Below are 22,728 nucleotides of genomic sequence, written 5' to 3'. Positions count from 1 at the left end.
CGACTAGTGTCGACCAAAACAACATTTTAGATAATTTATAATTTTATATCAATCATGGTGTTATTTCAGGTTGACATTTTCAAATGCAACTTTTTATTGATCACTATTAATCCATATTCACTTATTTTCACATTTCAATGAATTTTAAAGCTTTTTATAGACTCTGCAAACCATTAGAGTGAAATTCACAAATTCTCTAACATTACTATTTATATATTCAGTCTTAGTTAAATAAATATCCTAGAGGTGATTTGCTTATAGCATATTAGCAAACTCAGTTAGTGGAAACAAATATCATCTTTAGCAAAAAGATTTGATTGTTCCTCTACAGTATACACTACAATTTTAAGTTTTACATTGATAAACTCCCAACATTCTTTCCTAATATTTCCTACGTAAAGTTGAGTTGGACACAGACATTTATCTCTCAGTCAATGCTGCATGTCCAACTCTTACGCACAACACCAACCACGATCCCAAACCCAAAACTCAAATGCATTCTCTCCTGCCTTCACTCTCACTCTCACTGCACCAATGTTCCACCACCACAATCACAGCCCAAATCCTCCACTCACTTACATACCCTCTTAGAACCACTACTCAACCAAAGCCCACCTCACACTCTCTCCTACGCGCCCATTTTTCAGTTCTTAACTGGCCTCAACCTCTCCAAACTAGGCCAACAAATCCATGCTCACTTAACCCTTCGTGGCCTCAAACCCAATTCCTACCTAGCTGCCAAGATGATAGCTATGTATGCAAGTTCTGGTCATCTTAACACTGCCATGACTCTGTTTCAAAAAACCCATCACCCAACTGTTCTTGTATACAACTCTATACTTCGTGCTTGTGCTTTATATGGGTATTCAAAAACAACCATTGATTTATATTTCGAAATGAACTCTCTTGGAATTAAAGGTGATAGCTTTACATACCCTTTTGTGCTCAAGTGTTGTGCGGACTTGTCGAGTAGTTGGATGGGGAAATGTGTTCATGGGATGAGTTTGAGACTTGGGTTGTTGTTTGATTTGTATGTTGGGACTTCCTTGATTGATATGTATGTGAAATGCGGCGAGTTGAGGGATGCTCATATGTTGTTTGATAAAATGTCTGTAAGAGATGTTTCGTCTTGGAATGCATTGATTGCGGGCTATATGAAGGATGGGGAGATTTGTGTTGCTGAGGGTTTTTTTAGAACAATGCCGTGTAGGAATATTGTTTCTTGGACTGCTATGATATCGGGGTACACGCAGAACGGATTGGCTGAGCAGGCATTGTGTTTGTTTGAGGAGATGTTGAAGGAAGATTCAGAGGTAAAGCCTAATTGGGTAACAATAATGAGTGTGCTTCCTGCTTGTGCAGAGTCTTCGGATCTTGAGCATGGGAGACGGATTCATGATTTTGCTATTAGGATTGGTTTGGACTCGAATGCCTTTGTGCTGACAGCACTAGTTGCAATGTATGCTAAATGTGGAAGCCTCGCTGATGCTCGTCAATGTTTTGATAGGATACGTGAAAAGAATTTGGTTACTTGGAATACGATGATAACTGCTTATGCTTCACATGGATGCGGAATGGAATGTGTATGGACTTTTGAGGACATGATCCGAGAGGGAATTCAACCGGATACCATCACATTTACAGGGTTATTATCTGGATGTGGCCATTCAGGTCTTGTTGATTTTGGCTTGAAATACTTCAACTGTATGAACAAAGAACACTCCATCAATCCAAGAGTTGAACATTATGCTTGTGTTGTTGATCTTTTGGCCCGGGTAGGCCGATTGGTCGAAGCAAAAGAGCTTATTGATCAAATGCCCATGCAAGCAGGACCAAGCATATGGGGTGCATTGTTGGCTGCTTGTCGGAGTCACCGCAATTTGGAAATTGCAGAAATTGCAGCTAGAAAGTTGTTCGTCTTAGAACCAGAAAATAGTGGGAATTATGTCCTGCTTTCAAATATGTATGCTGAAGTTGGCAAGTGGAAAGAGGTGGACAATTTGAGAGCTCTTCTAAAATTTCATGGCATGAAGAAAAGTCCTGGATGCAGTTGGATGAGGTAAATGGGAAAGCCTAGTTATTTCTTGGTGGAGATGCATCTCACCCTCAAGCAAAGGAAATTTATATGTTATTGGAGGCATTGCCTGACAGGATTAAGTCAGCTGGCTAAACACTTGATGCTAGTTTTGTTTTGCATGATGTTATTCAAGAGTAGAAAGAAAATCCACAGTGAAAAGTTAGCCATTGTTTTTGGGCTTTTAAACACCAGTCCTGCTGTACTTCTTTGTGTGACAAAAAACCTTCCAATTTGTGGAGATTGTCACACAACCACCAAGTTCGTATAAATAATATATGGAAAGGAGATAAGACTACCTACCATGACCTCTTCTAGACCTTGTAAAAGTGGGAGCTTTGTGCACTAGGTACGACGGGATAATTTTGAGGGATGTGTATCAATTTCATCAATTTACAGATGTGTCTTGCTCTATGGGGATTGTTGGAAATTAGCATGTTAAGAAGCAAGCCAAGTCCTTAGCTTCTTATGCATTTTCTATTTCCTACTTCTCTGGTGATATGTGTGAATCATATCAGGATACTTTTGCTCATCTTGCACCATATTTGAGTATGAAATTCAAACTTTGACGTGGATGTCCAATTGCCAAAGGGAATTCTAACGCCAAAGTCCCAAAGTAGCTACGCAAAATTTCAAAAGTTTTGGCTTCAAGTTGAGCATTTTTGCTTTGGGAACTCATGGATTTCTTGGATGCTGGCTGAAACCATGGCCTCTACATTTAGGGAGCATTTTCCACATTATGTTGCTATTGGTTTTCAGGTATTGGTAGTTCTCAAACATCAGTATCTGGATTTAAGTAAATGATCTTATCTATGGCAAAATTTATAATATTGTTTCTTTCATTCTTTGCTGCATTAGCCTGATCTGGTGGCGGCTTGGGAACATACACATGGAGTCCACGTCCTTTTTCTGTATCTTACACTCAAGAAGGTGACACTGAAATCCAAATCATTAGTTCTTTTCGTACTATCTATCAAGCGTGCAGACATTATATTTTTTGGAGTCCACATCCTTATTTGGATCTTACACTGAAGAAGGTGACACTTGAAGACCGTCCTTAGTTCTTTCGTAATATCTAACAAGTGTGTTGCTCTAGAAATTTTATTTATAAAAAATAAAAAATTTAAGGGGGAGGATTCTTTGTATTGGTTTGTCCAATTCTTTGATATCTAAAAGAGTATCAAAGGTTGAATATTAAGAAAAGTTTCTTCAGGCCATGGCTCCAAAATTGCATTTTAATCTGTTGGTGAATACAGTAATGTTCTTTATTTTAGATTTAACCTTTTTCTTTTACTTTTCTATTTTTGTAATGCTTTTCCTTTTAGTTGTTCCTCTTTAAGTTTCCTCCATCTTGAGGTTGACGAGATGAATTAAGATTGAAAGTATTCTATAGGTTCAGCTAATAAACTACAACATCTCCTGATGTCAACACTAGGAAATAAAATCGAAATATTTTTTGCGCCTTGATCATTCTAATAGCTGCTTCAATGAGTTCTAGCAACTTTTTTTTTTGCTTGAATGAGTTCTAGCAACTGAGGATCAAATGGCCAAACAACAAAGTATGGAGAGACAGGCAAGGGCAACACCAGCAGCAAAATTTATATCTCAAGCAAATGATGGTACAACAATCCTTCCTGCCTTTGAATCCAGTGTTGGAAATATTTTCAGCAGGAGAGGGCCTTTTGCAATGCTGAAGTGCCCAAGTGGCTTGCAATCAGTGAAGGTGAAGACAGCATGAAAAGCATAGAAGATCTGATTGATATATTGACAGAGTTGTCACCATTGCCATAATTATCATAGTCCATCAAGAAACGCCATAGACATCCGTCACCCGAATTTACTTGCTTTGTACAAAGATCACACGTAAGGTACCATACCATTTCTTTGTTTGTTTGTTAATTACCCCCAAAAACTTGCTGTACAAGGCTTGTATGCCCAAAAAACTTAAAGCGGGGCAAAGTTTGGATGGCTGATAAATATATAGGTACAACCTTTTATGGTGTGGCTTGTGGGGATGGATGAATGCAACTATGCAATGTCCCTAGATTTCATGGGGAATAACTAGAATATTCCTTGCTTTGTTTTTTCGGACTCCTTTCTCATCATTTTTGTTAGTTATCAATCAATGAGACTTGTAATTCACAATTAACGAATAAATTGCATTGATACTCCTTAAAACAAAAACAAGAACAAATGAATTGCATTCAGCTCAGTTAACAAATGCCTTGGAGGGCTAGTAGATCTGTCATTAGGTATAAAATGTTATCTCCTAGTTTTGAAGGAAGTTTCTCTAGAAAGAGATTACACAAGAAGATTCAATGTCTCCCTTATATCTCTTTGTTATGGAATTGGAAGTGTTGATCTCTAGGATTAAAAAGGCAGCAACCGCCCAGCAATGGGTTTAATTTTTAAAATGTGTAAAATCACAGGACTTACTCATTTCTAAACAAATTATAGTGGCCTCCCATGTTAGAGAAGGTGACAGGCGACAAATTAAGTTTTTTGATTTTCGGTGTGAAATTATGTGTAGAATTTTTGGTAACTCAGTAAGTTTCTAGAATACTGATGAGAATGATTCAGTGATATCAATTTGCAAGATAAAAGTTTATGAAAGTAATACTCATAAAGAGTTTGAGGAGAGGAGAAGATAAGACTAGCTAATAGAAATGGTCTATTACTTGTTTGAATGCATGTGCACACGCACAGCGCCCGTGGCAAAGTAATAGTTGTTGGTTGTGGTGGTAGTAATGGTCTGAAACCAAATTCCTAGCTAGTTATAGGCTTCAAACCTTACTAAAAGACACTTGTATGTGTGTGTGGGCATAAAGCCAATTATATATCTCAAATATACTCACTCTTTGATTGTGCTAAGTTATGCATTGGCATGGCCAATCTGGTATGATATTGATATATACATTATGTTACAGACCTAACTGAATGAGTTTGTGATGCGAGCACCATCACATGATTAGCCAACAAAGTAGTGAATAATATTGACAATAATGTGAAATCGCACAATTTGGTCAAGCTGGCTGCATTATCAGTACTCGAATTTATTTAATATAATTCTCCTTTATTTATCAATAAGTTTATTACAGATTTCCCATTGAATATGAAAATCTCCAATTCATACATTTATAAATTAATTATATCGTCTCTTTATTGTTTTGGCTAAACAATTTTTTTGCCTTAGACCAATGTTGTTTAGGCAAAAGGCCTTTGACTATAGCAATCTAAGTTGTCCCCATAGCTTACTCCCAATATGTCACAATACCTCTTATAGAACCCAATCCTATCAGCCACCTTATCATCGGACCCATGGCCACATTCAAGCCCACCATTGATAATGTTGGTGATTACACCATAGCCTGGGACTCGACCAGCAGATGTGTCAGCAGCAGAAGGAGTCCAGCTTCCAATGATCACATTGTGGCTAGATGGCTTGTTTGCTTGTGGGGTCATCCAAAACCATATGGCTGTCTTGAATGAAATGGTGGTGTCTGTGGCTACTAGATCTGGATTGTTTATGAGATCTGCTCCAATGGCATTACCTGCTTGACCGTAGTTGTAATTGCTGATAATCGTCAATGAAATAATCAAAACCTCACAGTCAGTCTTTTGATAAACAAAGTTACAAACCTCTTTTTGAGAGAGAGAGAGAGAGAGAGAGAGAGAGATTATGTTAGGGACATAATACTTTTTTTTTTTTTATTGATATAATTTGTTGTGATTGACGTAACATCATTTACATCTAAGTCAATCATTAACACTAATTTTACGACTACTAATTAGTATTTATGAAAAGTATTTTTTTCCCTAAATGTCAAATTTATAATTTATGGTTTTAAAAACTTACTGAGAGAGTTGGATAGGTCCTCGGCCATAATATTGTTTGCCAGATGCACATGGATAATCTGTTGATGTACAATAAGTTTGCTTGTCCTCTTCGGTAATAAAACAATATCCCCATGCATATGGGCCATCTGGTGCACTTGACCATCCTCCTACAAAAAAATTAAATTTATTATTATTATTATTTTTTTTTGGCAATCAAAATAAAGCCAATCCAACAAATTAAAATAAACAGCAGTAACTTATTATTATGTATGTTAGACAGGTTTAGAGTCTTATTCTAAGTCCTTTTACGTGCTATAACCCTAATTGTAATATAATTTGGTTAGTCTATCATAAAAACTAAGCCCGTATTTAGTATACTTTAAACAAGTCTTATTTATTGGTAATACATATATATATATATATATATATATATTTTTTTTCTTTTGTGAACATACATGCTATTGAGCAAATGTTAAAGATACAACATTTTTCATAACTATTACCCTAGTTTATTGTAATTATCTCTGCATCCATATTGATATAATTTTTATTATGTACCAACTGCAACAATTATGTCAATAGTTGTAAAAAAATTATAAAAAATATTGTGTGAATAGACTTTTAACATTAACAACTTCAAAAGTATTGAAACTAAGTAACTAATTAACCTTCATAAAAAAAATATATAATAAAAAAAATAAAAAGAAAAGAAAAGAAAAGAAAGAGGTAACTAATTAACCTGTGGTCTCATGAGAGGTTTGAGCTAAGAAAGCCGCAAGCTCCCTTTTACGTGCAGTGTCATCACCAGTTGTGCCAAAGCCATTGAAAGATTGGGCAGCAGCAATGAAAGCATTGTAAGTGTAGAATCCATTACTTTTACATCTTGGATCGTTCCTATATTTAAGCATTTGGTCAAAAAGAGACGCCTGATGAGGCTGCTAACATCGCCGCCGCCGCCACCACTAGGAGTAGTAGGAGATGGAGTTGTAGGGGAACCACCAGAAGAACACTGGCTTTGGCAACCATTTCCACAGTAATCATTTGTGTTGCCACACCATCCAAATTGGCTACAACATAGCCCATTTGGACATACTGCACCCCCAGCCTGTGTTCCACATTGTTCTGCTGTGGTTCCAAGCAAGAAAGCAAAGCAAAGTACTATCAAAGAAACGAGCTTCATTTACTTATCTTTAAGAGTGTGAATGCAGCAATGTGATTTATGGAAAAGAATGGCATGGGTATGTAACTATATATAGGATTGGTGTTATGCGTTTTCCTCTTCTAGTTAGGTCAGAAGGCACAAAATATTCTACAGATGAGCCCAAACAAGAATCAACAAAAACTTAACAGCTCATTTGTTGTGAAAAGTCTTGTGTAGGATTTCCAGGTCAAAATTGGATGGCGTGACTGACTTTCATTTCAAAACCTTGTCCGAGACTTGATAGTGGCTGAAACATGTTATTATATTAACAATGAAAAGTTTGAAAAAAAGAGAAGTGGCTAGAAGGTGGGAAAATTGCATGTCCTCTTCGTCGACATATGTTAACAATGTTCAAGTAGGAAAAAAGTTCGTGTTTTTATTGGTTAAAAAATTTGATGATGAATTAACGGTTCAGATGATTGATTGGTCAAATGGAACGTTGTACAAGTAAATTTTTCTTTTTTCTTTTTAATGAATAAATATTGATATATATGCCATCAAAAAATATATATATATATATATTGATATATATATATATATATATTCTTGGATGGGGTGAGAGAGTGGGATGTCCTTTTATCCAATAGTGGAGATAATGAAAGCTTATGGGATGTCTTTCTGCATTAAATGATGGAGTGATGTCTTGTCTTCTTTTGTTTGGTGGAATGTGTAATCCAGTAGAATATTGTATATTGGAATGATACACCATAGTGTACATAGTAGGATGTACTATTTTGTAGGATGCATATTATATATATATATATATATGTTGAACAGTTGATAAATGAAATATAGCAAATCTACTCTTCTTTATAGCTCTCTGTGTTGACATGGTTTGCACTTGCCCTTGGCTCCATTGCCTGCACTTTGGCCAAAATGGAGCTCTAGCCTCTGGTAGATCTGTTCATTTCAGTTATGGAAAGGAAACATATATGTGGTTGCAGTTCATGCCCTCAAATTCTTGAACAGACAAGAGGAACTCATTTGACAAAATAGTAGAATCCCAAAATTTTTTATCAGGGTTTCAAAATGTCAATGTAGTGTGTGTTTGGTATTGGCTTAAAAAACTAGTTTTTTTTTACTATTTAGTTTATTTTTGCTACTATTTATGGGTTCCATTGCACTTTTTGGTGTTATTCATAGGTCTTACTGTACTATTTCAATTACCTTTTAGCTTTATTTACAGTACTTTTAACAAAAAAAATTCAGTTTCAGTTAAATAAACTGTTCCAAATGAACCCGTTATAATAGATTATAGTGGCAGAACCATTTCAGCGGATTAGGATTCGGTACAATACCAACAGTTAGGGTATTATACCGGATGCAATAGCAATGAACAGTTGAGATTGAAAGTTACAAAAGGTAACTTCCAATCTCAATCATTAAATAAAAAATATTAATAGAGGTAAAAAGTTAAAGTTAAAAATGTAAAAAAAAATTGTGAAGGAAGTGGTGTAATTACATGGTGCAATTGCTTTCTCAATCCCATTTCAGCTACTCTGGGCTTTGAGTTTGAGGACTGTGCCAATCATTGTAAATTTCCAAGGGTGATGGACCACACACACTTATGTAATTACTTTGGGCCTTTTCTTCCCTAGGTTTTAATGCAATAATGAACACACACGCATTAGCATTCACATCAACTCTTGTATAATAGAAAAAGGGAAAATTTTTACATATCTAACCCACAAAACTTCCCACATCAGTCCGTTTAAAAATGTGTAAAGTCTTTCAAATTTATCAATAAGCTACAGTGCCCGTGTAAATTTACACGGACACTGTAGCATATGTATATGATTTTTTAATAGTTTTTTTTTCTCTCCCCGATACTTTGCACAGCACTGTAGCACTATAGCACTAGGTTAAAGAAATGAATATTTTATTTGAATAAATGTGTATAATAGACAAACTGATATGGGTGTTTTGTAAAAATAAGTGTGTAAAATAAAAAATAAAAAAGTAAATTTTAGACTTGTAAAATGGAAAATTTTTTCCATGGACTTGTGTGAATGCTTACTTTGAGCCCCTTCTTTTTAAATAGGTATTAATGAGAGTAACGGACAAAAACTGGTAGACCCAAAAATAGGCAAGGCTATGTTTAGTTTGGCATAGAGTTGGATTCTATAGGTTGTTTGTTAGATTGTATGCCCACAAAACTTAAAGCGGAACAAAGTTTGGATGACTGATAAAAATATATTTACAACCTTTTTATGGTGTGGATGGCTGACAAATGATGATACAACAATCCTTCCTGCCTTTGAATCCAGTGTTGGAAATATTTTCAGCAGAAGAGGGCTTTTAGCAATGCTGAAGTGCCTAAGTGGCTTGCAATCAGTGAAGGTGAAGACGGCATGAAAAGCATAGAAGACCTGATTGATATATTGACAGAGTTGTCACCATTGCCTGATTATCAGAGTCCATCAAGAAACGCTATAGATGTCTGTCACCCGAATTTACTTGCTTTGTACAAAGATCGTATGTAAGGTGCTTGTATGCCCAAAAAACTTTTAGCAGAACAAAGTTTGGATGGCTGATAAATATATAGTTACGACCTTTTATGGTGTGGCTTGTGGGGATGGATGAATGCAACTATGCAATGTCCCTAGATTTAATGCGGAATAACTAGAATATTCCTTGCTTCTTCTTTTTTTTCGAGCTCAGTCCTTTCTCATCATTTTTGTTAGTTATCAATCGATGAGGCTTGTATTTCACAATTAACAAATAAACTGCATTGATTCTCCTTAAAACAAAACAAGAACAAATGAATTGCATTCAGCACAGTTGACAAATGCCTTGGTGGGCTAGTAGATCTGTCATTAGGTATAAAATTTTATCTCCTAGATTTGAAGGAAATTTCTCTAGAAAGAGATTACACAAGAAGATTCAAGGTCTCCCTTATATCTCTTTGTTATGGAATTGTAAATGTTGATTGACAAATGCCTTGGTGGGCTAGTAGATCTGTTATTAGGTATAAAATTTTATCTCCTAGATTTGAAGGAAATTTCTCTAGAAAGAGATTACACAAGAAGATTCAAGGTCTCCCTTATATCTCTTTGTTATGGAATTGTAAATGTTGATCTCTAGGATTAAAAATGCAGCAACCGCCCAGCTGTAGGTTTAATTTTAAAAATGCGTAAAATCACAGGATTTAATCATTTCTAAACAAATTATAGTGGCCTCCAATGTTAGAGAAGATGATAAGCAAAAAATTAAGTGTTTTGATTTTCAGTGTGGATGTATGTTTCTAGAATACTGATGAGAATGATTCAGTGATATCAAGTTTCTTGATAGAAGTTTATAGAAAGTAACGCTCATAAAGAGGTTGAGGAAAGGAGAAGATAAAGATTAATAGAAATGGTCTATTACTTGTTTGATGTGTGTGCATGCATGCAGCACCCTGGCAAAGTAATGGTTGTTGGTAGTGGTGGCAATGGTCTGAAACCAAATGCCTAGCTAGTTATAAGCTTAAAACCTTACTAAAAGAAACTTGTATGTATGCGACTCTTTGATTGTGCTAAGTTATGCAATGGCATGACCAATCTGGTATGATATCGATATATACATCATGTTACAGACCTAAACGAATGAGTTTGTGATGTGAGCACCCTCACATGATTAACCAACAAAATAGTGAATAATATTGACAATAATGTGAAATCGCAAAATTTGGTCAAGCTGGCTGCATTATCAGTACTCGAATTTATTTAATATAATTCCCCTTTCTTTATCAATAAGTTTATTAGAGATTTCCCATTGAACAAGAAAATCTCCAATTCATACATTTATAAATTAATTAATCGTCTCTTTATTGTTTTTGGCTAAACAATTTTTTTTTTTTTTTTTGTCTTGGACCAACATTGTTAATTAGGCAAAAGGACTTTGATTATAGCAATCTAAGTTGTCCCCATAGCTTACTCCTAATATGTCACAATACCTCTTATAGAACCCAATCCTATCAGCGACCTTATCATTGGACCCTTGGCCACATTCAAGCCCACCATTGATAATGTTGGTGATTACACCATAGCCTGGGACTCGACCAGCAGATGTGTCAGCAGCAGAAGGAGTCCAGCTTCCAATGATCACATTGTGGCCAGATGGCTTGCTCGCTTGTGGGGTCATCCAAAACCATATGGCTGTCTTGAATGAAATGGTTGGGTCTGTGGCTACTAGATCTGGATTGTTTATTAGATCAGCTCCAATGGCATTACCCGCTTGACCGTAGTTGTAGTTACTGATAATAGTCAATGAAATAATCAAAACCTCACAGTCAGTCTTTTGCTAAACAAAGTTACAAACCTCTTTTTGTGTGTGTGAGAGAGAGATTATGTTAGGGACATAATACATTTTTTTTTAACTATTAACATAATTTGTTGTGATTGACGTAAAATCATTTACGTCTAAGTCCATCATTGACAATAATTTTATGAGCATTGATTAGTATTTATGAAAAGTATTTTTTTCCCCTAACTTAATGACAAATTTATAAATTTATGATTTTAAAAACTTACTGAGTGAGTTGGATAGGTCATCGGCCATAATATTGTTTGTTAGAAGCGCATGGCCAATCTATTGGTATACAATAGGTTTGCTTGTCATTTTCTGTAATAAAGTAATATTCCCATGCATATGGGCCATCTGGTGCACTTGCCCACCCTCCTAAAAAAAATTTGCAATCAAAATAAAGCCAATCCAACAAATTAAAATAAACAGCAAGTAACTTTTATTATATATGTTAGACAGTTTTAGAGTCTGAGTCTAAGTCCATTATACCTGCTATACCCTAATTGTAATATAATTTTAGGGTTAGTCTACCATAAAAACTAAGCCCATATTTGGTATAACCTTAAACCAGTCTTATTTATTGGTAAGTACATATATTTGTTCTTCCCTTTTTGTGAACATACATGTTATTAAGCAAATGTTAAAGACACAACATTTTTCGCAATTATTAACTTAATTTATTCTAGTTATAGTAATATCACTTTCATCTGCACCACGTTGATACGACTTTTATTATATACCAACTGCAACAATCATGTCAGTAGTTGTAAAAAAAATTATAAAAAATATTGTGTGAATAAACTTTTAACAATAACAACTTCAAAAGTACTGAAACTAAGTAACTAATTAACCTGTGGTCTCATGAGAGGTTTGAGCTAAGAAAGCCGCAAGCTCCCTTTTACGTGTAGTGACATCACCAGTTGTGCCAAAGCCATTGAAAGATTGGGCAGCAGCTATGAAAGCATTGTAAGTGTAGAATCCATTATTACATCCTTGATCGTTTCGATGTTTAAGCATTTGGTCAAAAAGAGACGTGCTGATGAGGCTGCTAACATCGCTGCCACTACTCGGAGTTGTGGGAGATGGAGTTGTAGAAGAACACTGGCTTTGGCAACCATTTCCACAGTAATCATTTGTGTTGCCACACCATCCAAATTGGCTACAACATTGCCCATTTGGACATACTGCACCCCCAGCCTGTGTTCCACATTGCTCTGCTGTGGTTCCAAGCATGAAAGCAAAGAATAGTAGTATCAAAGAAACGAGCTTCATTTTCTTATCTTTAAAAGTGTGAATGCAGCAATGTGATTTATGGAAAAGAATGGCAAAGGTATGTAACTATATATAGGATTGGTGTTATATGCGTTTTCCTCTTCTAGTTAAAGTCAGATGGCACAAAATATTCCTCGATTATGGAGCTGAGAAGTCGATACATGTGAAATAATGATGTCAACGATCTGCTAAACGAGAATCAAAAAAATTGGTCGGCCGAGACTGACTTTTCATGTTTAAAAACCTTGACCGAGACTTGGTAGTGGCTGAAACATGTTATTATGTTAACAATGAAAAGGTTGAAAAAAAGAGAAGTGGCTAGAAGGTGGGATTGTGGGAAATCGTGCCCTTCGTCAAAATAGGTTAACAAAATGTTCAAGTAGGAAAAAAGTTCGACTTTTTTTTTTTTTTTTTGGTTAAAATATTTGATGATGAATTAACGGTTCAGATGATTGATTGGTTACATGGAAAGTAGTACTAGTAAATTCTTTTTTTTTTCTTTTTTAGATGATTTATGGAAAAGAATGGCAAAGGTATGTAACTATATATAGGATTGGTGTTATATGCGTTTTCCTCTTCTAGTTAAAGTCAGATGGCACAAAATATTCCTCGATTATGGAGCTGAGAAGTCGATACATGTGAAATAATGATGTCAACGATCTGCTAAACGAGAATCAAAAAACTTGGTCGGCCGAGACTGACTTTTCATGTTTAAAAACCTTGACCGAGACTTGGTAGTGGCTGAAACATGTTATTATGTTAACAATGAAAAGGTTGAAAAAAAAGAGAAGTGGCTAGAAGGTGGGATTGTGGGAAATCGTGCCCTTCGTCAAAATAGGTTAACAATGTTCAAGTAGGAAAAAAGTTTGACTTTTTTTTTTTTTGGTTAAAATATTTGATGATGAATTAACGGTTCAGATGATTGATTGGTTACATGGAAAGTAGTACTAGTAAATTCTTTTTTTTTTTCTTTTTTAATTGATATATATATATATATATATTGTATGGACTATTTTTGCCTAGACCAAGTGTTGCACTTGTAATTATTTTTGGTTTAAAGTATCATTAGTTTGGTTTCTTTATAAGGTGGAGAGAGGGAAGAAATCTTTCCAATGATCGTGGGGACTATTTTTTCCTAGATCAAGTGTTGCACTTGTAATTATTTTTGGTTTAGAGTCCTATATTGGAAAGATCTCTTCTCTCTTTCCACCTTATAAGGGATGACCAATGGCTTAAGAGTATTTATACATATATATATATATATATTCTTGGATGTGGTGAGAGTGGGATGTCATTTTAGCATAGATAATAGAATGTTATAGAATTTCTTTTTGCAAGAAATGATGGAGTGATGTCATGTCTTCTTTTGTTTGATGAAATGCGTAAACCAGAGGAATATTGTATATTGGAATAATACATCATATTGGATGATAGAATGTATAAAGTAATTTTGCATTATATATATGTTCTTGGATGTGGTGAGAGTGAGAATATTCTTTTATCTAATAGTGGAGATAATGGAATGTTATGAGATTTCTTTCTGCATGAAATGATCGATGGAGTGTTGTCTTGTCTTCTTTTGTTTGTTGGAATGTGTAATTCAATGGAATATTGTATATTAGAATGATACATCATAGTATACATAGTAGGATGTACTATTTTGTACTATGCATTTTATATATATTGAACAATTGAGAAATGAAATATAGCAAATCTACTCTTCTTTATAGCTCTGTGTGTTAACATGGTTTGCACTTGCCCTTGGCTCCATTGCCTGCACTTTGGCCAAAATGGAGCTCTAGCCTCTTGTTGTTCAGTTCATTTCAGTTATGGAAAGGAAACATATATGTGGTTGTATGTAGTTCATGCCCTCAAATGCTTGATTGAACAGACAAGAAGAACTCATTCGACAGAATGGTAGACTCCCAAATTTTTTTTATCAGGGTTTCAAAATGACTTATGCATCGGATAGTCTGGCTTTGTAACGTAAAAAACAAAAAATGATGGGGTGAGAGAGGCTCGAACTCTCGACCTCAGGATAACTCAGAAGCTATGAGACCTACGCGCTAGCCAACTGCGCCACCACCCCTTTGTGGTACAGGCTGTAAACTTTATATAATTAACTATAATGTAGAGAATCTTTTGGCTCATTTAATACAACTTCGGATGGCAAAAAATATTTAACTAAACCCAAACCATCGTTACTAAATTAATTATTTTTTTGAGGAAGATTACTAAATTAATTAGATATTACCACCAATTAGATTATATATTGTCATTGCAAAATTGTCCGCACGTAAAATTTGACTTGGATTATAATGCATATTGCTTCTTCAATACCTTCTTGCATAACGTCCTCAATTTTTTCCCTACCTAGTAAAATTTCTGGCAGGTTGGATTCCTTATCGTAGATTTTTGTGGGCATCAAAGGAATCAAAATCTCATTCTTGTATTCTTCAAGCCTCGGATTCAATCTCAATATATGGCCCAAAGGTCTAATGGTAGATTAGGCTTTAGACTAGGCTTGCAAATGTCGTGCTAGTTATGAATCTTCTGATAAAGACACAGTAGCAAAACAGATTGAGATTAGGTGCAATTGAGAGTTGAAAAAACAATTAGACATAATTAATGAAGAAAAATGTATGATAAGAAAAAGCATTGTAAAAGAGATGTTAGAAAAAATTGAAAGACAAAATGATAGTAAAAGAGATGTTAGAAAAAATGGAAAGACAAAATGATAGTAAAAGAGATGTTAGAAAAAATGGAAAGACAAAATGATAACACTCTAAAGCTAGCTAATATATAAACTATATGAAAGAAGTTAGATATAGAAAAAGAAAGAGACATGATAAGGAAAAAGAAAGAAATGATGGTTTAGTAAAATTAGTCAACAAAGAAGAGAAAAATAATAGTCCCAAGAAAAGTAATAGTTTAAAGAAAGAAATTGATGAAAGACAAAAATCAATTAAAAGATCTATGACATACATTCAAGATAATAGTATAACAAAATTAACTAAAAAGATAGAAATTTTAAATTGCTGAGTCATCAGATAATAAGAAAATTGACAAGACATACCAAAAATGTTATTTGTCATAAATGTAAAAGATATGGACATATTAAAAAATAATGAGACCGACATAATAAAATTGTAAGATGGATAAGCGAATTAGATTTTGAGAAAGACATAATAAATGAATTAATGAGAATATTTAATGTTAATCAAAAAGAAATAAATCAAATTAAGAAAAAGAAAGAATTAAAGTCAACCAAACCGTTTAAAGTTAATAATAGAAAAAGGAAACAAAAGGACATAATGATGAAATTGATAGACAACCTACCTAATCACTTAAAATATAAAAAAGACTATTTACTAAAATTAAAAGATTTTATAGGCATACCCATTACTTGTATTGAATGTAAAAAATATGAACATCATGTTACATAATGTGGTAAAAAAAAAGGTTAAAAAGGAAAAGATTAAAATAAAACAGACATAAAACCGGTAACCATACAGATTTTTGGAAGCAAGTCTCTTCTAGGCAAATTATTCCTAAGTCCTCGAAGGCCTAAATAATTTTCCCGGTTATGCAGAGATATCAATAAGTTTATGGAGCTGATCAGTGACGAGTAAGGAGATATGCTACAAAGTTGTTAATGGACCCCAATATTAACATATGGGAAGACCGGTGGATTCCCAATGCAGTTCACTTTAGATCAAAGCCAAGAACTGGTACAGTTGTAAACTTCTATTTGGTTGCTGATCTGATCTTATTGATTTTAAATCCAAGCACTGGACTCATTCCAAATTGAGAGAAGCTTTTTTGACTCTCAAAACTATTGCTAAAATATTATATTCAATATTCATATTCCAGCTCAAGAAAGAAAATGATCAAGTATGTTGGGCATCCATTTACCAAAAAAAAAAGAGTATGTTGAGCACCCAGCTTAAATGGATATTTTTCTATTTGGTATTGAGCCAATGTTTAATAACAAGGTTAGTGTGGTCAGTTTTACTTTGGTCTATATACAGCACTTTTTTTTTTTTTATTCTTTGATAGCTGGTATAGAACAATTATGGTGATTCAACAACTGGAACAGTCGAGTATGAACATGTGTAACTTTCCACCCTAGAGCCATTCTCTTTGAACTTGGTCCAGGAAACTCTCCAGGTCTGGAGCAGACTTTGCCTGCATTCAAGAGACCACAGCAAATGCATATGTGAGAGAGAGAAGGGAAAAGCCCACAGTGGGATCATACAAATGTGTTAGCTAGCACTGAAATCATTCAGAAAACATTATCAGTGGCAAGCTATAGATTATGCATCCCTAAGAGATCACTTACTATTTTCATAACCCAGAAGACGCTTTGTAGTAAGGACCAAAAGCAGCTACAGCCAGAACTGAGCTCTTGAAAACAAAATGATTTACATTTTTGTAGGCAGGTTTTGATTGAAATTAAAGAAATTTGATGTTTTAAGCTAAGAATTAGATGCTGATTGTTCATAATGAAAATAACAACCAATTCCAGATGAAACTTAACAGAAAAAGAGTGTTATAATTATGCTTTCGTAATTATCAGCCAACAACAAAAAAGTGAAATGATTTCAACCATACCAGCTCAACATAGATGAGAGATCTATGTTGAGATAGCTACTGTAAAATGTGACAGATCTTGCATATAAATCTAAAATTATTAAGTTCTAGAGGATAGATTCAGATTATCATGCATGATTGACAAGGTTGGGTATATTTAATGAAATTCAACACAATGCTTCTTTAGTAAGGGCTTCCATATATGATATATCTATATTATGAAAGACCAAATATCCTGTGATAACAAGCTGAAGAAGGGAAAGTAGAAACTTAAAACTACCTCTCTGTTTGAATACTCCTCTTTGCAAGCATTAGTGTTAAGAACACAGGAACCATGGCAGCACACAAATGCTTGAGCGTGTGCCCACTGACAATATGATGCGTCCATTCATAAATCACTTTATCAGCTGCTTCTTCCACCTTAGCTAGAAGATAAAATACTGCATGCAATGAATTAGAGTCATACTCAGCATAGCACAAGCGTTAAGAGATTTCTGTTGTATAGAAAAGGAAACCAATTGTTGAAAAAAAAACAAACCTGCAGCCCAAAGCCAGTATGAGGAATGTGTGTACATTGGAGGCAACAAGATAGCCATCACAGGAATGGCAATGCAAGGAACAAACTGAATCAAGGCATATGGGCGGAGGTCATCAAAAAAACTGCAAAAACAAATTCCAGCATTACACACTCAACTGGAAATGCAATTAAAAATAAATAAAAATCTCTAGGTATCTGATTTTTCCTTTTTTAAAAATATTTTTTTATAGAATGTAGATAATAAAAGGCACTAAAATGGGGTGCAAACAAATGACACAGGTGGTAGGCAAATGGGATCGCTTCAAAAAGAATCTAGAAATATTTTTGAAAATATTATATGAAATTAAGAATCTAAAAATATTATATGAAGTTAAGAAATCTTCATACAATATCTTCCAATAATTTTTTTTTCAATTATTTTGAAAATATTCTTTTAAGGGTTTCTCAATTTTTTTGCCAAAATCATAACTCATTTTACTGTAGAAAAGTAAAAAGTCGCTTCACAATACACACACACACACACACACACACACACACATGCATGCACATATATTATAAGTAATAATATATTAAAATTCACTAATATAAGTTAGGACCAGACATAGCATATAGAAAGTTTATTGGAAATCACCACCCTATAGAGCTTAAACCAAAGAAATAAGTAATGTGCTTGCCTCCAATACAAAATACTTATTATGCCTGCCATAAGTAGTGGTATGAGGGAGATTGTTCCCTTCCTCTCATCAATCCTTTCGATGATAAAGATTGACATTACTGATGTGAAGGCAATGGTCATCTGCGTTTGTCATTAACAGCTAATACATCAGAGTTGAAATAATACCGTATAAACATTTTTTTTTTAAACATTTTTCTGTGAAACTGAATTTCTTCATCACAAGAACAAACTTACTGGCAAACGATCCCACACAAGACGAGCGTCATTTGGCTTGAGATGATAGTATGCGGATCCAAAAGCAACAGCAGCAACACCAACGTAAAAACATGTCCAACCCCAAAGCTCACCTTGCATACTTTTCATGTAAATAATGAACCATGATCAGTACTTACAAGGCTAAAAAACATTCCTTTGGGATTTCTTTTTGTTTTTTAAGCTCATTTAGGAATGTATTAAAATGATAGTTAGAAAAACCAAATTACCTCAGCTTAAAATAGTTCCTATAGTAGCGAAGTACAAGCCCTATGACACCAATAACCAGGAATGGAAAATTTGAAACCACATTTAGTGTATTAGGAATACCTGAAAAATTACACACAAAAAGCTGTCAGTTGTAACATTTTTTTTTACTAACAATCAAGCTTAGTCCCAACATTTTTGGTCAGCTATTGATCCTTGATGCAGTGGATCCATTAATAACAACAACAACAACCAAGTCGGCTGGATCCATTAACAATAAAATGAATAAATTTTGATTTTAAAAAGAGCAGGGAAGGGGGGCACTAAAGTTTAGGCTCTGTCAACCTACCACAGCCCTCCATCTCTTCTTGGGCTTGGATCCATTCATAATAAAGTGAATTTAAAAAACCTGTCCCCATGAAGGATAGGCAAAATTAAAAAGCTTCTTTTTTTGTGTCGTAGAACCTCACCAAGGCAGGGCCCTTTGGACCCGCCCATCCCTAGAGAGTAAACCCTAGATACTTTCAATTGCTTGTGAACCACAAATATCAAGTAAGTGAGGGTGTATTGTGAGCAATTGAACCAAGTCACTCCAGTTGGGGTGGGATTGTCCACTAACCTCACCAATTGGCCCACACCCTTGCGGGCAAGCAAACCAAACAAAACCCTCAACCCCCACCCCCCCCCCCCCAAAAAAAAAATCCCAACCCCATCCCACCCCCCTTCTATATTCCAAAATTCTAAAAACTCAAGAAAACATGAGCATCCTTGATAGGTCCAACGCATATCAACTAAATAATTAGTTAAATTGATGTTGGTTGCTCGTAACAACCAATAAGTGCCAAAAGCCTTGTAGCTCAACTAGTTCACACCTCTTGGTGTTTCCAAAGGAGACATCTAGGGTTCAAATCCCTCTCCCAACTATTGAATTATCACAAATAACACAACCACTAACGCTCCTTTTTTTTTTTTTTTTATGGAAAACATTATGTAAAGATAGTTTTTCGTGTTTTATGGTGTTTGGTAGTATTAGAAAAAATGAGTCAAAGGAAAACTATATTTGGTCAACATAAAAAATATGGCTTATTTTTATAGATTGTTTTCCACTAATATTTTTTGGAAAACAACTCTATCTCATAGTAAGCTAAATAAAGGAAGTTAAAAGATTGTTTTTCAACTTATTTAGGGTTACTACCAAACATAGGAAAATGAGATAGTTTTATAGAAAAAAAAATTGGAAAATGACTCATTTTCTAGAAAACATTATTGCTGAAACAAATAGAGCATAAGTGAAAAGCCAACCTATTCAACATACAACATACAAATACTGTCCGAGTTTTATTTTAACACTCTTTAAGGCAAATTGGTAGCTAAGTCACTGTACTTTCTTGACTCTCACTATTTAATGTTTATTGAACATGAACATTTAAGCAAAGGCTTGCTGTAGTGGCCTGACAAAGGCATAAGCCACACAGGAAAAGGGCTATGCATTAACTAGATAAGTCAATGCCTTCATGGAAAATTATAAGGCTCAATGGCCAGGGCATGAAGGCGTGAAAATAAAAGGTCAATGCCACTACTAGATAAGAAGCATAAAAAACGTGCATCACAGGATACTTGTGAGTCTCAAAGGCCATGGTATTGAAGGCATAAGAAGCATAAAACATATACACCCCAGGCTAAAAATAAGGTTTTCAAAATAGCCCCAAATATCTTTTTTGAGTTCTAAAGTAATTTATGGTCACTTTGCCAAGAGCCTTGTAACTCAATGGTTGGCACCTTCTGTGTTTCCAAAAATGACATCCAATGTTCAAATTCCCTCTCCCCTAACTATCGAATTATCAAAAAATATTTTATGGTCACTTTACAATAAATGCAACTTACAAATGCCTCTAAGACTTTGAATATAAGTATATAACCATAACCACAAATGCCCTAGCCCCAACAGAAGCTTCTACGTTAAACACATATTTTAGCTCCTTTGAATGAATGCCGACATTTTTTTGTTCTTTTGCTTTTTGTTTATTAGAAATTTATATAAGTGCCAAAGATTATGCAAACCATATACACGAAAAGTTTACCAAAGAAATGAGTCATAAAAGGAAGCTAGTACCAAAACTTAAAATTAATAAAACCTATCACGTTTGATCATCTAAAAAGTCAACAGCAGATCCCAGCAACGACCAATGCCAGCATCAACAAATATTTTCCGAGCAGCAGCTTCAGTCATGCACTCGTGATCGTGAATGGTAAATTTATTGACACTCAATTTGGAAACACGTCCTAGCCATACTAAGACACACTTGTTAGCAGGTTTATCATCACTTTAATCTTCATCATCCTCTTTTACAGCAGAAGCCCAATCTATGAGTTCAAGCATAAGCTTTCCATACCTCTTTATGGGCTTGTTTCCACCTTCCACAATGGCAACACTAATACCATCATAAATCACAGCACATCCACACAAGCGGTTCTCTTGGGCATTAACATCAACTTTAAAGCAAGTCTGTGGATGTGACAGGTCATTGATCATATAAACCGATACAACGGCCTCCAATGTATTCGACTCATCAAAAAGTTTTCTCTCTTTCTTTTCCCGGTGCTCAGCAGGAGTGAGTTTGCAAGCAATATTCCTATCTATGTGAGCTTGCTCACGTTCAGCACAGCTTCACTCCTAATTCCCATTTCAAGCCTAGTTGGATCTTGGGTTGCTTCAGAGCAAAGGACTTTCATGAGATTGCTCATTTTAACTTTTGGTTTAGGAGGCTCAATCAGGCCTTGTCTAATCATCTCCTGCCTATCTTTCTCCCTAGCCAAACATCGCTCAACTGGGCAAGGTGTTCAACATAGATAGTAATATTCTCCATCTTTAGTTAATTTTTCAACCATGGTTTCATCAGTAATGTCACCATAAGTACCGGACTGCAAAAGAGGCATATCCCACCAATCAATATCAGGAATTGGGTCTCGTTTTTCTTTGGTCATAACTCTCTGCGCTACCTCTATCAAATTTGGATTAATATCACTAATTCTCCTTCTGCTCTTTTGTGTGGGCTTATACAAATTTACTCTTCAACTTAATATGCTCAGCCTCTTTTGACAACATGCCTTCTTCAATAAATTGGAAATTCATCCTCTTATGCCTCAAAATCTTAGTTTAGTCAATACCCATCTCCTAGCATCAAAATGAGGATTTAAATCTGGATCAACATCCATTTCAGGTTTCAGAATGTGAAATTCTCTCTCTCTCTCTCTCTCTCTCTAAAACGGAAACAACAACGACAGAGAAAGCAGTTCAAATTACACACACACACACACACACATATCACCGCCTATAAATGCATCACAGCCCATATATATATATATATGCAAAAATATTCTATCATATGTTACACAAATAAACAAAAGAGAAGAAGAGGAAATTGATGAAGAATTAGGAACCCTAAAAAAGAGAACAGTACCGAAGAATTCGCGAGTATCGGCGAAATCGTGGTAAGCTTCATTCTGAGGAATGGCTGGGGTTACGATCATAAGCACCACGAAGCACACAATCGCTACTAACCATGCGTAAACGGTGCGTTTCCTCATTTCTCTCGCTGCACTGCACCGCTCTGATTTTGGTAAAAGATAGAGAGAGAGAGAGACAGACAGAGAGAGAAAGATAAAGGTGTCCGATTGACTGTTGAGTTGTTTTTGCTTTGATTTTGAATTTTGACATTTTTGTTTCCTCTTTTTCGGACGGGTATACAGGTCGGGTTAATTTTGTAGTCAACATTTCAACACAACAAATTACC

The 22,728-nt window shown here is 34.9% G+C and overlaps 2 protein-coding genes, 1 non-coding gene and 2 pseudogenes across 3 annotated transcripts; 1 reads left to right on the top strand and 4 right to left on the bottom strand.

Moving 5' to 3' along the window:
• Positions 1-207: 207 nt before the first annotated feature.
• LOC112015928 (pentatricopeptide repeat-containing protein At5g56310) lies at positions 208-4,071 on the top strand. Its single transcript, XM_024048395.2, has 2 exons — positions 208-2,833; positions 2,933-4,071. Exon 1 carries the CDS (start codon positions 435-437, stop codon positions 2,061-2,063), a length of 1,629 nt encoding a protein of 542 aa, XP_023904163.2. The 5' UTR covers positions 208-434; the 3' UTR covers positions 2,064-2,833; positions 2,933-4,071.
• A 1,055-nt stretch (positions 4,072-5,126) lies between these two features.
• On the bottom strand, positions 5,127-12,683 carry LOC112015926 (uncharacterized; annotated as a pseudogene).
• A 1,989-nt stretch (positions 12,684-14,672) lies between these two features.
• On the bottom strand, positions 14,673-14,757 carry TRNAM-CAU (transfer RNA methionine (anticodon CAU)). Its single transcript is given in 2 exon segments — positions 14,673-14,708; positions 14,720-14,757. It is a non-coding gene; the product is annotated as a tRNA-Met (tRNA).
• A 1,844-nt stretch (positions 14,758-16,601) lies between these two features.
• On the bottom strand, positions 16,602-22,643 carry LOC112015901 (uncharacterized). The gene is made up of 7 exons (XM_065779617.1): positions 22,396-22,643; positions 18,958-19,057; positions 18,710-18,830; positions 18,474-18,595; positions 17,800-17,921; positions 17,542-17,701; positions 16,602-16,856 (listed from the first exon to the last, which is right to left on the bottom strand). The coding sequence occupies exons 1-7, from the start codon at positions 22,520-22,522 to the stop codon at positions 16,742-16,744; spliced, it is 867 nt and encodes a 288-aa protein (XP_065635689.1). The 5' UTR covers positions 22,523-22,643; the 3' UTR covers positions 16,602-16,741.
• On the bottom strand, positions 19,674-22,258 carry LOC136070168 (protein RDM16-like; annotated as a pseudogene).
• Positions 22,644-22,728: the final 85 nt, after the last annotated feature.

The sequence above is a fragment of the Quercus suber genome, unplaced genomic scaffold, assembly GCF_002906115.3.
Source record: "Quercus suber isolate HL8 unplaced genomic scaffold, Cork oak 2.0 scaffold_215, whole genome shotgun sequence".
NCBI classification, from domain to species: domain Eukaryota; kingdom Viridiplantae; phylum Streptophyta; class Magnoliopsida; order Fagales; family Fagaceae; genus Quercus; species Quercus suber.
The sequence above is the reverse complement of the archived record's forward strand: the minus strand, read 5'-3'. Positions and strand labels throughout refer to the sequence as shown.

Coding starts and splice junctions, on each gene's coding strand:
- LOC112015928 (XM_024048395.2), top strand. CDS start 435: ATGCTGCATGTCCAACTCTTACGCACAACACCAACCACGATCCCAAAC.
- LOC112015901 (XM_065779617.1), bottom strand. CDS start 22,522: ATGAGGAAACGCACCGTTTACGCATGGTTAGTAGCGATTGTGTGCTTC. Junction 18,831..18,957: donor AGGAACTATTTTAAGCTGAG/GTAATTTGGTTT, acceptor TTACATGAAAAG/TATGCAAGGTGAGCTTTGGG. Junction 17,922..18,473: donor ATAAGTATTTTGTATTGGAG/GCAAGCACATTA, acceptor TTGTTTTTGCAG/TTTTTTTGATGACCTCCGCC.